Here is a 15,569-nt window from a genome sequence, read left to right on the forward strand (position 1 = left end):
CCAACGGATGCTTCTCTTTAACTCTTTGCCTTTCTTCTTCCCTAAGAGTTATATCTTTCAAAGACTGCACTTTAAATCATCCCTGTCCCTTCATAAGCTCCGATTTTGGAGTGCCTTCCCTGTAGTCCGGGCTCTCGTATTCTAGGACACCTTTTTGGTATTTTTAGATTTATTCTGGGCTTAGTCCTTCTGCTGTAGTTTTAGATCAGCTTTCAGCCCTTTTCCATCTTCTTTCCTCTCTCTTGGCAGCTTTTCTTGGCCTGTCTTTTGTTTTCCACAAAGCCTAGCAATGGGAGTGTGACAAATCTTATGCCAGGATTCATGATTGTTCTTTTTCTACTTACAATTCTTTTGAATTTTTGGCCTTCTCCAGTTTAAAGTAATGATGGGGGTGTGGCTTTTGTGTAGATGTACATTTTCCTTCTTATTGGTTTGTATCCTTTTGGGAGAAAATATTTTTATAACATCTATTAGAGTATAATTGCTTTACAATGGTGTGTCAGTTTCTGCCTTATAACAAAAGGAATCAGTTATACATATACATATGTCCCCATATCTCTTCCCTCTTGCATCTCCCTCCCTCCCACCCTCCCTATTCCACCCCTCTAGGTGGTCACAAAGCAACGACCTGATCTCCCTGTGCTATGTCGCTGCTTCCCACTAGTGATCTATTTTATGTTTGGTAGTGCATATATGTCCATGACACTCTCTCACTTGGTCCCAGCTTACCCTTCCCCCTCCCCGTATCATCAAGTCCAGTCTCTAGTAGGTCTGCATCTTTGTTCCCATCTTGCCCCTAGGTTCTTCTGACCATTTCCTTTTCCTTTTTTTTTTTTTTAGATTCCATATATATATGTTAGCATACGGTATTTGTTTTTCTCTTTCTGACTTACTTCACTCTGTATGACAGTCTCTAGGTCCATCCGCCTCACTACAAATTACTCAATTTCGTTTCTTTTTATGGCTGAGTAATATTCTATTGTATATATGTGCCACATCTTCTTTATGCATTCATCTGATGATGGACACTTAGGTTGCTTCCATCTCCTGGCTATTGTAAATAGAGCTCTAATGAACATTTTGGTACATGACTCTGTTTGAATTATGGTTTTCTCAGGGTATATGCCCAGTAGTGGGATTGCTGGGTCGTATGGTATTCTATTTTTAGTTTTTTAAGGAACCTCCATACTGTTCTCCATAGGGGCTGTATCAATTTACATTCCCACTAACAGTGCAAGAGGGTTCCCTTTGCACCACACCCTATCCAGCATTTATTGTTTGTAGATATTTTGATGATGGCCATTCTGACTGGTGTGAGATGATATCTCATTGTAGTTTTGATTTGCATTTCTCTAATGATTAGTGATGTTGAGCATCCTTTCATGTGTTTGTTGGCAATCGGTATATCTTCTTTGGAGAAACGTCTATTTAGGTCTTCTGCCCATTTTTGGATTGGGTTGTTTGTTTTTTTTGATATTGAGCTGCATGAGCTGCTTGTATACTTTGGAGATTAATCGTTTGTCAGTTGCTTCATTTGAAAATATTTTCTCCCATTCTGAGGGTTGTCTTTTTGTCTTGTTCATGGTTTCCTTTGCTGTGCAAAAGCTTTTAAGTTTCATTAGGTCCCATTTGTTTATTTTTGTTTTTATTTCCATTTGTCTAGGAGGTGAGTCAAAAGGGATCTTGCTGTGATTTATGTCATAGAGTGTTCTGCCTATGTTTTCCTCTAAGGGTTTGATGGTGTCTGGCCTTACATTTAGGTCTTTAATCCGTTTTGAGTGTATTTTTGTGTATGGTGTTAGAGAGTGTTTGAATTTCATTCTTGTACATGTAGCTGTACAGTTTTCCCAGCACCACTTATTGCAGAGGCTGTCTTTTCTCCACTGTATATTCTTACCTCCTTTATTGAAGATAAGTTGACCATATGTGCGTGGGTTTATCTCTGGGATTTCTATCCTCTTCCATTGATCTATATTACTGGTTTTGTGCCAGTAAAATACTGTCTTGATTACTGTAGCTTTGTAGTATAGTCTGAAGTCAGGGAGCCTGATTCCTCCAGCTCTGTGTTTCTTTCTCAATACTGCTTTGGCTATTCGGGATCTTTTGTGTTTCCATACAAATTGTGAAATGTTTTGTTCTAGTTCTGTGAAAAATGCCAGTGGTAGTTTGATAGGGATTGCATTGAATCCGTAGATTGCTTTGGGTAGTAGAGCCATTTTCACAATGTTGATTTTTCCAATCCAAGAACATGGTATATCTCTCCATCTATTTGTATCATCTTTAATTTCTTTCATCAGTGTCTTATAATTTTCTGCATACAGGTCTTTTGTCTCCTAGGTAGGTTTATTCCTAGATATTTTATTCTTTTTGTGGCAATGGTAAATGGGAGTGTTTCCTTAATTTCTCTTTCATATTTTTCATCATTAATGTATAAGAATGAAAGAGATTTCTGTGCATTCATTTTGTATCCTTCTACATAACCAAATTCATTGATTAGCTCTAGTAGTTTTCTGGTAGCATCTTTAGGATCCTATATGTATAGTATCATGTCATCTGCAAACAGTGACAGCTTTACTTTTTCTTTTCCAGTTTGGATTCCTATTATTTCTTTTCCTTCTCTGATTGCTGTGCCTAAAACTTCCAAAGCTATGTTGAATGATAGTGGTGTGAGTGGGCAACCTTTTCTTGTTGCTGATCTTAGTGGAAATGCTTTCAGTTTTTCACCATTGAGGATGATGTTGGCTGTGGATTTGTCATATACGGTCTCTATTACGTTGAGGAAGGTTCCCTCTGTGCCTACTTTCTGGGGGGTTTTATCATAAATGGGTGTTGAACTTTGTCAAAAGCTTTCTCTGCATCTCTTGAGATGATCATATGCGTTTTCTCCTTCAGTTTTTTAATATGGTGTATCACATTGATTGATTTGCATATACTGAAGAATCCTTGCATTCCTAGGATAAACCCCACTTGGTCATAATACGTAATCCTTTTAACGTACTGTTGGATTCTGTTTGCTAGGATTTTGTTGAGGATTTTTGCGTCTATGTTCATCAGTGATATTGGCCTGTAGTTTTCCTTCTTTGTGACATCTTTGTCTGGTTCTGGTATCAGAGTGATGGTGGCCTCGTAGAATGAGTGTGGGGGTGTTCCTCCCACTGCTATATTTTCGAAGAGTCTGTGAAGAATAGGTGTTAGCTCTTCTCTAAATGTTTGATAGAATTTGCCTGTGAAGCCATCTGGTCCTGGGTTTTTGTTTGTTGGAAGATTTTAAATCACAGTTTCAATTTCAGTGCTTGTGATTGGACTGTTCATATTTTCTATTTCTTCCTGATTCAGTCTCGGAACGTTGTGCATTTCTAAGAATTTGTCCATTTCTTCCAGGTTGTCCATTTTATTGGCATAGAGTTGCTTTTAGTAATCTCTGATGATCCTTTGTATTTCTGCAGTGTCAGTTGTTACTTCTCCTTTTTCATTTCTAATTCTATTGATTTGAGTCTTCTCCCTTTTTTTCTCGATGAGTCTGGCTAATGGTTTATCAATTTTGTTTATCTTCTCAAAGAACCAGCTTTTGGTTTTATTGATCTTTGCTATCATTTCCTTAATTTTTTTCATTTATTTCTGATCTGATCTTTATGATTCATTTCCTTCTGCTAAGTGTGGGGTTTTTAGTTCTTCTTTCTCTAATTGCTTTATGTGTAAGGTTAGGTTGTGTATTTGAAATGTTCTTTCTTGAGGTAGGATTGTATTGCTATAAGCTTCCATCCTAGAACTGCTTTTGCTGCATCCCATAGGTTTTGGTTCATCGTCTTTTCATTGTCATTTGTTTCTACGTACTTTTTGATTTCCTCTTTGATTTCTTCAGTGATCTCCTGGTTATTTAGTAGTGTATTGTTTAACCTCCATGTGTTTGTATTTCTTACAGATTTTTTCCTGTAATTGATATCTAGTCTCATAGTGTTGTGGTCGGAAAAGATACTTGATACGATTTTAAATTTCTTAAATTTACCAAGGCTTGATTTGTGACCCAAGATATGATCTATCCTGGAGAATGTTCCATGAGCACTTGAGAAGAATGTGTATTCTGTTGTTTTTTGATGGGATGTCCTGTAAATATCAATTAAGTCCATTTGTTTAATGTATCATTTAAAGCTTGTGTTTCCTTATTTATTTTCATTTTGGAGGATCTGTCCATTGGTGAAAGTGGGGTGTTACTGTCCCCTACTACGGTTGGGTTACTGTTGATTTCCCCTTTTATGGCTGTTAGTATTTGACTTATGTAGTGAGGTGCTCCTATGTTGGGTGCGTAAATATTTACAATTGTTATATCTTCTTCTTGGATTGATCCCTTGATCATTATGTAGTGTCCTTCTTTGTCTCTTGTAATAGTTTTTGTTTTAAAGTCTATTTTGTCTGATATGAGAATTGCTACTCCAGCTTTCTTTTGATTTCCATTTGCATGGAGTATCTTTTTCCATCCCCTCACTTGCAGTCTGTATGTGTCCCTAGGTCTGAAGCGGGTCTCTTGTAGACAGCATATATACGGGTCTTGTTTTTGTATTCATTCAGCCAATGTATGTCTTTTGCTTGGAGCATTTAATCCATTTACATTTAAGGTAATTATCGATATGTATATTCCTGTTACCATTTTGTTAATTGTTTTGGGTTGTTTTTTATTGTAGATCTTTTCCCTCTCTTGTGTTTCTTGCCCAGAGAAGTTCCTTTAGCATTTGTTGTAAAGCTGGTTTGGTGCTGCTGAATTCTCTTAGCTTTTGTTGTCTGTAAAGCATTTAATTTCTCCTTCAAATCTGAATGAGATCCTTGCTGGGTAGAGTAATCTTGGTTGTAGGTTTTTTTCTTTCATCACTTTAAATATGTCCTGCCACTCCCTTCTGGCTTCCATAGTTTCTGCTGGAAGATCAGCTGTTTACATTATGGGGATTCCCTTATGTGTTACTTGTCGTTTTTGCCTTGCTGCTTTTAATATTTGTTCTTTGTATTTAATTTTTGATAGTTTGATTAATACGTGTCTTGGCGTGTTTCTTCTTGGATTTATCCTGTATGGGACTGTCTGTGCTTCCTGGATTTGATTAACTATTTCCTTGCACCCTTCTCTGGAGCTCCTTTAAGCAGCACTCTTAATCCCCTCTCCTCGTGCACCAGGAAACAAACAGGCAAGAAAAAGTCTCGTCTCTTCGGCAGCTCCAGATTTTTTCCCGGACTCCCTCCCGGCTATCCATGGTGCACTAGCCCCCTTCAGGCTGTGTTCATGCAGCCAACCGCAGTCCTCTCCCTGGGATCCAACCTCTGATGCCCAAGCCTCAGCTCCCAGCCACTGCCCACCCCACGGGTGAGCAGACAAGCCTCTCAGGCTGGTGAGCGCTGGTTGGCACTGATCCCCTGTGCGGGATCTCTCTGCATTGCCCTCCGCACCCATCTTGCTGCACTCTCCTCCATGGCTCCGAAGCTCCCACTCTTGCCACCCGCAGTCTCCGCCCACGAAGGGGCTTCCTAGTATGTGGAAACCTTTCCTCCTTCACAGCTCATCCCCACTGGTGCAGGTCCCATCCCTATTCTTTTGTCTGTTTATTCTTTTTTCTTTTACCCTACCCAGGTACGTGGGGGAGTTTCTTGCCTTTTGGGAGGTCTGAGGACTTCTGCCAGCATTCAGTAGGTGTTCTGTAGGAGTTGTTCCACATGTAGATGTATTTCTGATGTATTTGTGGGGAGGAAGGTGATCACCACGTCTTACTCTTCTGCCGTCTTGAAGCTCCTCAGGAGGAAATAATTTGAGGAAGGCAGCTAAGTGGTCAGCATTGTCTTCTGCTAACTTACGTCTGATTTCTAACGGCATTTTATCTCATGTAAGTGTGTGTGTGTGTGTGTGTGTGTGTGCGCGCATGCATGTGTGTGGACACATATATAATTAAATTGCACAGAAGTCCATTTTCATTCTATTCCTATAGTATAGGTCACTAGAGTTGGCCCTATGGTTCACCACATACTTATTCAATAAGTATTTTGTCCATAGCGAACCCTGGAAGCAAACAAGTGACTATAGATATCTTCTCAGGATTTCTAAATATTCTCCACTCTGAAGCAGGTTTTTGAAGATGGACCAAAAGACCACTGTCGCCCTCCTTGAGCTTGCTGCAAAGAGTCTGCTGAATAATGAGCCTGCAGCTATCCATGCCCTGGACGAAATCCCAAGAGACCTCTTTGTTCCATTGTTCAACGCTGCCTTCTTGGGTGGGCATAAGACGATACTAAGGGCAATGGTGAGGGTTTGGCCTTTTCGCTGTCTCCATATTGGGTCATTGAACACACGAGAGTCATACTATGACATCTTGGAAGCCATGATTGATGGTCTGCAGATCCTCCCTGCCCAGAACTCTTCCTCTTGGTAAGACTATGACCAGTAGAGACACAGGGAGTAAGCAGGAGTGTATGCTGTAGCCTGGGGCAGGGGAATACCTAACGGTCTCCCAACAGTAGCCAGTGGTGAATACTGCAGTCTTTGCAGAGCTGTCGGTCAGCACTTGCGGTCACCTTTGGGACTGTATCGCCTTATAGAATTGATTATAGAATAGAGGATTTATGAATGGATTTGAGTGCGATTACACAAAAGTGGAATATGGGCATTGAGACAGGGAAAGACCGGAGGTGAAGGAGGGGGTGGGGAAAGGATGAAAGACGCTGCATTTGTGTGGAAAGAACTTGGTGAATGGCAATGAAGTGAAAACCAGGGTTAAAGTGTTCTGTCCCTGCTTCTCATCATTGATCTTGCTGGGTTATATTAAAATCAGCTATCTCTCATGTGTTCTGTCTCTTCCTTTCCTTACAGGGGGCCCAAACTGAGGATCCTAGATTTAAGACGTGACCTGGTCTGTAAGACAATATGCTCTGAGATTGGGACCGCATTCCCTTTCTGTTTTAAGTCATGCATTTACTCTCAGCACTCTATCCTTAAGATAGAAGAAGCTCAGCATAGAGTCATGTGCCTCGGGATTGGTAATTCTGGGTCTGAGCCTCAGTCAGCTCAGGAACCCATGGAATTACTAGTGGATATTTCCCTCAATAGTACCTTGAGAACAGAGCAATTCCTCTCTTTCCTTTGTAGTAAGATTCAGCAGAATGTTGGGTCCTTGCACGTCTGCTGCAGAGATTTGCAAATCGATAGAATGTCTGGGCACAAAAGTATCCTGCAGTTTCTGGATCTGGGGTGCATTGAGAACCTGGAAATGGATCAGGCTAATCTGAGTGAAGTCGTCACCCTTTTGGCTCAGATGATCCACCTGAACAGCCTTACTCTGTGTAACATCCCCTTTAAAACTTATAATAGAAGGAAATTCAGATCTTTTCTCCTCTGCCTTGGGCGGCTGGACCATCTCCAGGAGCTGAGCTTGTCTTTCTTCTGCCTCACAGATCAACTGCACAAACTGCTCAGGTGAGGGGGTGGGGAGGAACCTGGGTTCCCTGATCACCTCATTGTTAACACAGAAGAGACCATGCTTGGATCTTCCTAAGCTCCTTGTAACCCATTTCTCTCTTTGCCTCAGCATAGGCACTGCTGGGAGTTTGAACATAGCTGGGGGAGAGAGGGGTACCTTATGTTGAGCAGCAGATGAGGTTAGAAAAGGAAGCTGTGCTCATTCATTCATTCATTCATTCAGTGACCGTGGGCAGATCCTAAAAGTCTGTAAATATATTGGTGAAAGACTCAGTCCTTCTCCTATTGGATTTTACAGCTCTCTAGAGAGGAAGGGGAGGCATTCAGATGGAGAAACATTAAGCTATAGGACTAATGCACATGCCTATGGATGGGCCCCAATAGTTAACACTGCCAGATAATTTTGCTCCTGCATTAACCCCCAGGCTTACAACCTGAATGGCGAGCTTGTCATCTGGGTACTAGTCAAAGGAAACCCTCAGTTGGCTGCTTTCCCAGACCCATCCTCGCCAAATAAGTGAATCAGATCCAACACTGATTATGTCGTATATACTAAGTGCATGCAATTTCTTCACTTAATCTTTCCCGCAGTTCTGTATAATAATTACTGCTGTGCACGTTTTCAAGATTAAAACCCTGTACCTCAGAGTGGTAAAGTAACTTTCTCAGGGTCACAAATCTATAAAGTCTGATCCCAAAGTCCACATTGTTAACCACTTATTGCAAACCATGAACACAGTAGTTTATTCTAGATCCTTAGGTACCTAAAATTTGGGGGTCATTGCCCTCATTCTTCTGAAATAACCTTACATTTTTCTCTCTGTAGAGTTGTGCCACCTCAGTTGGATTCACTGTATCTACCTCACTGTCAGCTTTCTCACAGAGATGTCACTGTCCTGTCCCAGAGCTCTCAGGCCACCCACCTAAGGGTATTGAGTCTCAGTAACAACCACATCTTCTCAGAAGTTTATGAGCCCTTCCAGGCTCTGCTGGAGAAGGTCTCAAGCACCCTGCAACATCTGGTGATAAACAATTGTATGATAACTGATTCTACTCTCTCTGCCGTCATCCCAGCCCTGAGCCACTGTACTCAGCTCCATGTCCTTAGCTTTGCCTTCAATCCCATTACAATGCCTGTGCTCAAGAGCCTTCTGCAGCACTTGACTTCCTTGATGAAGCTGAAGCATGTGATTTATCCTGTCCCTGTCCATTGCTACGAGGAATGGATTATTCATGACCGTTTGGACCGACAGAAACTTGCTGAAGTTCAGGCTCAGTTGGAAGCGATGCTGCACGGGGCACAGAGGAACGACATGAAATGGGTCAGTTGTTCAGAGTGATTTCCACAGCACAGGGAGGTGTTTCAACACTGATGTGTGGCCATGAAAGCATTCACTTTTTTTTTTTTTTTTTTTTTGCCTGAAGCCCAAGTTTGTAGAGACACATATGTAAAGTTCTACTGTTCTAGGAAACTGGGGTTAGTAACGCTGGATATGTAAACTGATCTCTATAAAAGAGGAACTTTAAAACGGAAATAGAGGAATTTGAAAGGTCCGCTGGATCTCTTGCCCACTGCCCTCTACATCCTCTGGTTGGTAACCACAGTGTTGGGTATGTGACGTAAGCTGACCCAGTCATGGTACATCATTTCCTTATCCACACTGATTGGTTCACTTATCCATTTATGGGCACTTGACACAAGTCAGATCAATTGAAACTCTTCCTAGAGGTGGTAGTTGTTGAATAATTTTACCCTCTAGGGACCTGCAAACTTCTTGTGTTTCTGATTACCTCAGGTGGCTTATGAGAAACGATATGCAACTAAAAGGAAACAAACAAACAATGTCAACTACCTACTGGTATCTTCATCAGCATATTGCTACCTGATTTCCCAGGTCTCAGACCCCTGGCTCAGTTATTCCTTATTCCACACACATTCACCAAGTATCTGTTATGATTTAGGTACTTTTCCAGATGCTAAGAAAGATAAAGTCCCTGATCTCACTCAGAGTGTAGACATTCCTATGATTTATCAGTTTCTCTACTCTTTCTTCGAGGACTTGGGAAATTATTTATTCCCCCATAACACAGTATTTTTTTCACTCTTTCCCCTTACGTAGTCTGCTCAAATGATAATGGCCTCTTTATGCTGTTGGATAGCTGCTCAGGGCTCAGGTTATGACTCAAATGTTACATCCTCAGATAGGTTTTCTCTTACTTCCCCATTTAAGTAGATTTATTCTGCGGCTGCTTTTTCTTAAGGTACCATGTGTATTTCCTTCATGGTACACATTGTTGCCTATGTATTTGCTCCCTCTGCCCTTCCACTAGAGTTGCACTGCTCAGTATGGTGCCCACTAACCATATGTGGCTTCTGAACTCTAGAAATTTGGCTACTCTCAAATGTGATGTACCCTAGGTGTTGAATGCACTCTGTGTATCCAAGAGTTAGTAAGAAACAAAGGATGTAGAATAACTAATTGATAATTTACGTGTATTGTTTACATTTTGAAATGATAGCATACTGCATATCAAAGACAGTAAAGATAAAAGAATGTAAATTAAATTCTTTATATACTTACATGTTAGAATGATAGCATTGTATTTCAAAGACTTAGTGAAAAAATGTTGTAATAATTACCTGTTTATATGTTTACATGTCAACGTGATAAAACATTGCATTCCAAAGACTAATTGAGAGAAAATAAAGTTAATTAATAGGTTGTTCCTACTGTTTATATGTTGAAATGGTAACATAGAAGATGTCAACGATAACAGAAAAGAATGGAAAAAATAATTAGTATTTTGTGTATAGTGTTTCCTTGTTGAAATGAAAACAGATTGCATTTTCATTGTTGAAATGAAAACAGATTGTAGTTTAAAGACTTAGTAAGAAAGAAGAATGTAAAAGTAATGAATGTTGTTTACATTGTTTCCTTGTTGAAATGATAGCACACACATTTTAAAGACTCAGTAAGAAATTTTTTACAATTATTTTTTTCTTATTGCTTACATGTTGAAGTGATAAACTGCATTTCAAAAACAGAGAAAATAATGTAAAACTTAATTAATAATTAATAAAAATAGTTAATAACTTGTTGTTACCTCTATTTTGCTACTGCATTTCTGACTTAGAAAGATAAACGTGTTAAATGAATTGTATATGTTGTTGCTTTGTTGAAATGATAACACATGGCATTTCAAAGACATCATAAAATAAGAATGCAACAAGGCCACCGATACCCTGACACCAAAGCCAGACAAAGACACTACAGAAAAAGGAAATGAGAGGGCAATATCTTTGATTAATACAAATGAAAAGGTCCTGGACAAAATATTAGCAAAACAAATCCAACAATATATCAAAAGGACCATACACCATAAATCACGTAGGATTTATTCCAGGGTCACAAGGATGATTCAACATTTGCAAATCAATCAGTGTGAGACACCACATCAACAAAATGAAAGATAAAAATCACATGATTATCTCAATAGAGGCAGGAAAATCTTTTGACACAATTGAACATCCATTCATGACAACAACTCTCAACAAAGTGTGTATAGAGGGAACATGTCCCAACACGACAAGGGCATTTATGACAAACCCACAGCCAACATCATAGTGAATGGCGAAAAGCTGAAAGACTTTCCACTAAATTCAGGAACAAGGTAAGGATGCCCACTCTCACCACTTATATTTAACATAGTACTGGAAGTCTTAACCACAGCAATCAGACGAAAAAAGAAATAAAAGGTACCCACACTGGAAGGGACAAGGTAAAACTGTTACTCTTTGCGGATGACATGATACTTTGTATAGAAAGTTTTAAAGCCTCCGCCCAAAAACTATTAGAACTAATGAATGAATTAAGCAAACTTTCAGGATCCAAGATTAACATACAGAAATCTGTTGCATTTCTATACACTAATAGTGAAATATCACCAACAGAAATTTTTTTAAAACTCCATTTAAAATCACATTGAAAAAACTAAAACACCTAGGAGTAAACCTAACCAGGGAGGTGAAAGCCCTATCTGAAAACTATGAAACACTGATGCAGGAAACTGAAGATGAACAAAGAAATGGAAAGATATCCCATGCTGCTGGATTGGAAGCATTAATATTGTTAAAATGTCCATACTTCCCAAAGTAATCTACAGATTTAATGCAATCCCCATCATATACCCATGCCATTTTTCACAGAACTAGAACCAAGAATCCAAAAATTTATATGGAACCACAAAGACCCCGAATTGCCAAAGCAATCTTGAGAAAAAAGAGGGTTGAGCCTCTGGAGACCTTGTCTGAGGGGCAAGCTGTGTCTGCACTGGGTAGGATCTCCTGGAAATTTATAAAAGGAAGATCATTTCTGACACCTTGATTATTTGGAAGAGAGTTTGACTGGAGAGAAAGAGTATTTAGGAAATCCATATTATGCACACCCATAAGAAATCATGCCAGTGGACCCTTTTTTAGAAGCCCTTTAAAGCTTAGTAGAAGGCCAGAAAAGAACAGGAAAAGGTTCGTCCTCCAGCCTAAATTCCCTGTTGTCTGTCCTCTCTCCCATCGCTTCTTTTCATGCTTAGATTCCTTATGGGATAAAGTATGACAGGACATGGCTAATGAACTCAATCCAGAGACATTGCAGTGTCCACTTCACTCCAGTGGACGTAAGAGAGGATGCTGAAGCCAGATGCGTGGGCACAGGGAAGGGGGAGAGAGAGACCTGGTTCAGCAGGGTCTGCTGGCTTCTGATTCTATTGCTGTTGCATTCAATCCCTGTAGTTCCACTTTATGCAAAATGGGGCTCGGTTCCTTGTCCAGGAAGCTAGCACTGCCTCTGCACTGATGGATGTCAGCTACAAGATTCGTGACGAGGAGAGCCGAAAGGTGTGTGTCGAGGGCGTTACGTGTACCTCGTCCTGAGGAAGGAGTACAGGCCAGGGGCTGGTTGTCTTCTTTGGAACTAGAGTTCCTGGTGCTTACCCCACCTCTTCTTCCTGCAGATACCTGTCTTTGTCAGCCCCTCCGCTGTTCCCTACTCTGTGCGGGATAAGTTGAAGCCAGAAGAAATGGAGCAGCTAAAGGTAATGGAGACTCACGGCGAGTAGTGTACCAGCGCTCAGACCCACCTCTCCTTCCTCCAGACCCCCGTCCCGCTCGCCCCCGATTTCCCTGCCACCACCACAGCCTCAGAGCGGCTCTCTCCATCTCTCTCTCCGCAGCTGACCTTGAGCAAACGATTTGATGTCTCCCAGCAAGCTCTCGACCTCCAGAGGCTCCGCCTTGACCCAGGTACGGCTGACAGCAGTAATTCTAGGGCGGGTGAGGGCAGAGGGGTCTTCCTGGAGGGAGACTTAGGGATGGTAACGTGGGGAGGGGCAGGTGCTGGCCCCACACCCCACTCAGCCATCTGATTCCCTCCCCTCTCCTTCCTGAAGACTTGGTGGGCTATGATATTGATATATTTCTGAATCGAAGAAGCTGCATGACTGCCACCCTGCAGGTCATCGAAAAGAATTTCCCTGAGGTGAGACTGTAGGCCCAGTGCTGGTATTAGGGTAGGGGGTGGAAGAGATGGGGAGGAGGGCAGATTTGTCTCCAAGGTCCTAGATAGTAACCTTCACTCTACCTCTTCTTGCCCCAAAGCTGTTGTCCTTGAACTTGAGCAGCAACAAACTGTACCAGCTGAATGGCCTGTCTGACATTATACAGATGGCCCCCACGGTCAAGATCCTGAACCTCTCCAAAAATGAGGTGAGAAGAGGGAGCCAGGTCAAAGTTGGGTTGAGAGTGGGGGGGGCATGTTATTGGCCATCAGAGTGATGACAGGAGGCAGGTGAAGGTACCTGTGTGGGAGGGAGGGGTCTGGGGGTGCAGGGATCCAGATGTCCCTCTTTCCCTGGGATTCCTTTTCCCACTTCCGCGCCATATTTCTCAGCTGACGTCTGTGTGGGAGTTGAGCAAGATGCAAGGGCTGAAGCTTGAAGAGCTGTGGCTGCAAGGGAACCCATTGTGTGACACCTTCCCAGACCAGTCCACCTATGTAAGGTCAGTGTGAACACCCTGTCACCCTTCTTGGTGACCTTCACCCATGGGAGCCTAGACTATCTGTGAGAGTGCCCCTTTGCCAAAGGTGGCAGCCCTGGTCTTCTGGGAGGATCACAGGCCCCACCTTCTGCTCTCTCTGTGCCTATCACCGGTGAGGAGTTTCCTTCCCCTGACCTGCTCACCTCTGCAGGCGTTCTGGGGTCTGTTTCCAGCTCTCTGTGCCCAGTTATATTCCAGCAAGGCCTCCCAAGAGTGTGCCCCAGGAAGCAGGGCTTCTCCTCCTCACCAGGACCAGGAGCGACCAGCCTTGATCCAGATGCTGGCGCCCTGGACTGAGAAGGGTCCTCCTGTCCAGGGCTTCTTGCTGAGAGAAGCCTGCCTTCTTCGTGCTGAGATGGGGTTTGCCTCCCCCGTTCTGAGAGGGGCCCTCTTCCCCTTCCTCCAAAGGGATCCCCCCTCCTCTCCCAGGTTGACATGGGGGCTTTCCTGCGCCATGCTGAGGGCTGAGGCCATGGATGGCTGCTGTCATGACATCCATTCTGCTGGCCCAGTGCCAGGAGCTGGACCCTCCTTGGGAAAAAGCAGGGCTCCCTGAGTCAAGGGGCCAGACGTGGGCTTACGCCAGTGATCAGAGGGCTTCCTGAGGCAGGAGTGGAAGGCAGAGGGCAGAGGTGGTAGAGGAGACAGAAGGACAGGCCTCTGAGGGGCACTTCCCATCCCTCCTTGCACACGTCACATCATCCCGCCTGGTCCTTCACAGGAGCCCTGGGCAGCCTGAGACAGGTATGATTCCTCAGATAAAGAACCAACTCAGAGAGGTGCAGGGGTCATCGGGAGAGAAGACGGTGATCATCAGAGGGGGCCACGGATCCTCAGCCCCATACTGAGCTGGGACCTGACCCTTTCCTCCTTCTGGGGAAGATCTGCCCCCATGGCTGCTCGGTTTCCCATGCCCAAGTCTGGCTGAGTTCACACAGGTGACAAAGTTTCAGCCAGCATCCAGTGGGCCCCCAGCCCAACATGTGCATATTTTCCCTTCCTACCTGGTGTGTCTGGGCGATTCTGGGGCAGGTGAAGAGCCGCAACAAGTGTGCCGTTTCCCCTTTCTTCTCTCTTCTTCCCGGACCCCGACCACGGGAGAGCTTCTTTCCCTTCCCTTTGTTGTCTCTCTCTCCCCTGTCTCTGTGCCCCTATGTCTCTCTCATCTCTCCCTTCCTACCTTCACTCCCTTTCTGTCTTCATCCCCTCCATCTCCCTCCCTGAGCCCCACCTCACTCACCTCGCTGGCCCAGCATCCTGGGCCATCCCTGGGGGGTGTCGGGGTCTTGCCAGAGTGCTGGACCCCCAGTGAGGTAGCAGAGCCCCGGGCTCCCACTCCATCTGCTCTTCTCCCCACAGCCTTCAGTGGGGCCCTGGAGGAAGGGAGGGAGGAGAAGGAAGCCCTGCAGCACGGGTTTGAAATGCTGGTCCCTGTGGCACTGGAGAAGGGAGTCCGAGTAGACTGGGTGGGAGCTACCCAGGCGAAGGAGAGGAAGGGAGGCAGGGAAGGAATATTAAAGTGAAGGTACTGAGAGAGATGAGGAGACAGTGCCTTTCAGACAGTAAGATGACAGATGCTCAGTGCTCAACAGGCAAGTGGACTGAAAACCCCTAAAATCAGGAGCAGAGGTGGGCAAAGGGTGCTGCTGGATTGGCCAGAACACATTGATCTCTGTTTATGGTATTACTGTTTTAACTCAAAGGAAGCATTGCAATCTTGAACCATCAACCACCTCTTCTCTATTTTTGGTTTTGGACAGGGCCATCAGAGAATGTTTCCCGAAGTTGTTACGCCTGGTAAGTGCCTACGTAAATCATTGTCTCTTACGAATGTCGGTGGCCTCTGCACCTGCCCTCAAGCCCTTTGGGTCTTGCCTAGATCACATATTAGCATCAGAACCTTAACCATTTGGGGGGACATGGACTCCTGAAAATGACATGGATATATTGCTGGAAAAATGCCCATAAATACACACATGCACACGCACAAGTTGAATATAACACTAGAGACTTCCAGGACCTCATGAT

At 43.3% G+C, this 15,569-nt stretch overlaps 1 protein-coding gene and 1 pseudogene across 1 annotated transcript; both read left to right on the forward strand.

Moving 5' to 3' along the window:
• Positions 1 to 6,110: 6,110 nt before the first annotated feature.
• On the forward strand, positions 6,111 to 8,787 carry LOC132513084 (melanoma antigen preferentially expressed in tumors-like). The gene is made up of 3 exons (XM_060137291.1): positions 6,111 to 6,400; positions 7,118 to 7,444; positions 8,274 to 8,787. Exons 1-3 carry the CDS (start codon positions 6,111 to 6,113, stop codon positions 8,785 to 8,787), a joined length of 1,131 nt encoding a protein of 376 aa, XP_059993274.1.
• Positions 8,788 to 12,179: 3,392 nt separating this feature from the next.
• The window catches only part of LOC132513036 (nuclear RNA export factor 2-like), a 43,476-nt pseudogene continuing 40,086 nt past the window's right edge, over positions 12,180 to 15,569 (forward strand).

The sequence above is a fragment of the Lagenorhynchus albirostris genome, chromosome X (assembly GCF_949774975.1).
Source record: "Lagenorhynchus albirostris chromosome X, mLagAlb1.1, whole genome shotgun sequence".
In the NCBI taxonomy this organism is placed as follows: Eukaryota; Metazoa; Chordata; class Mammalia; order Artiodactyla; family Delphinidae; genus Lagenorhynchus; species Lagenorhynchus albirostris.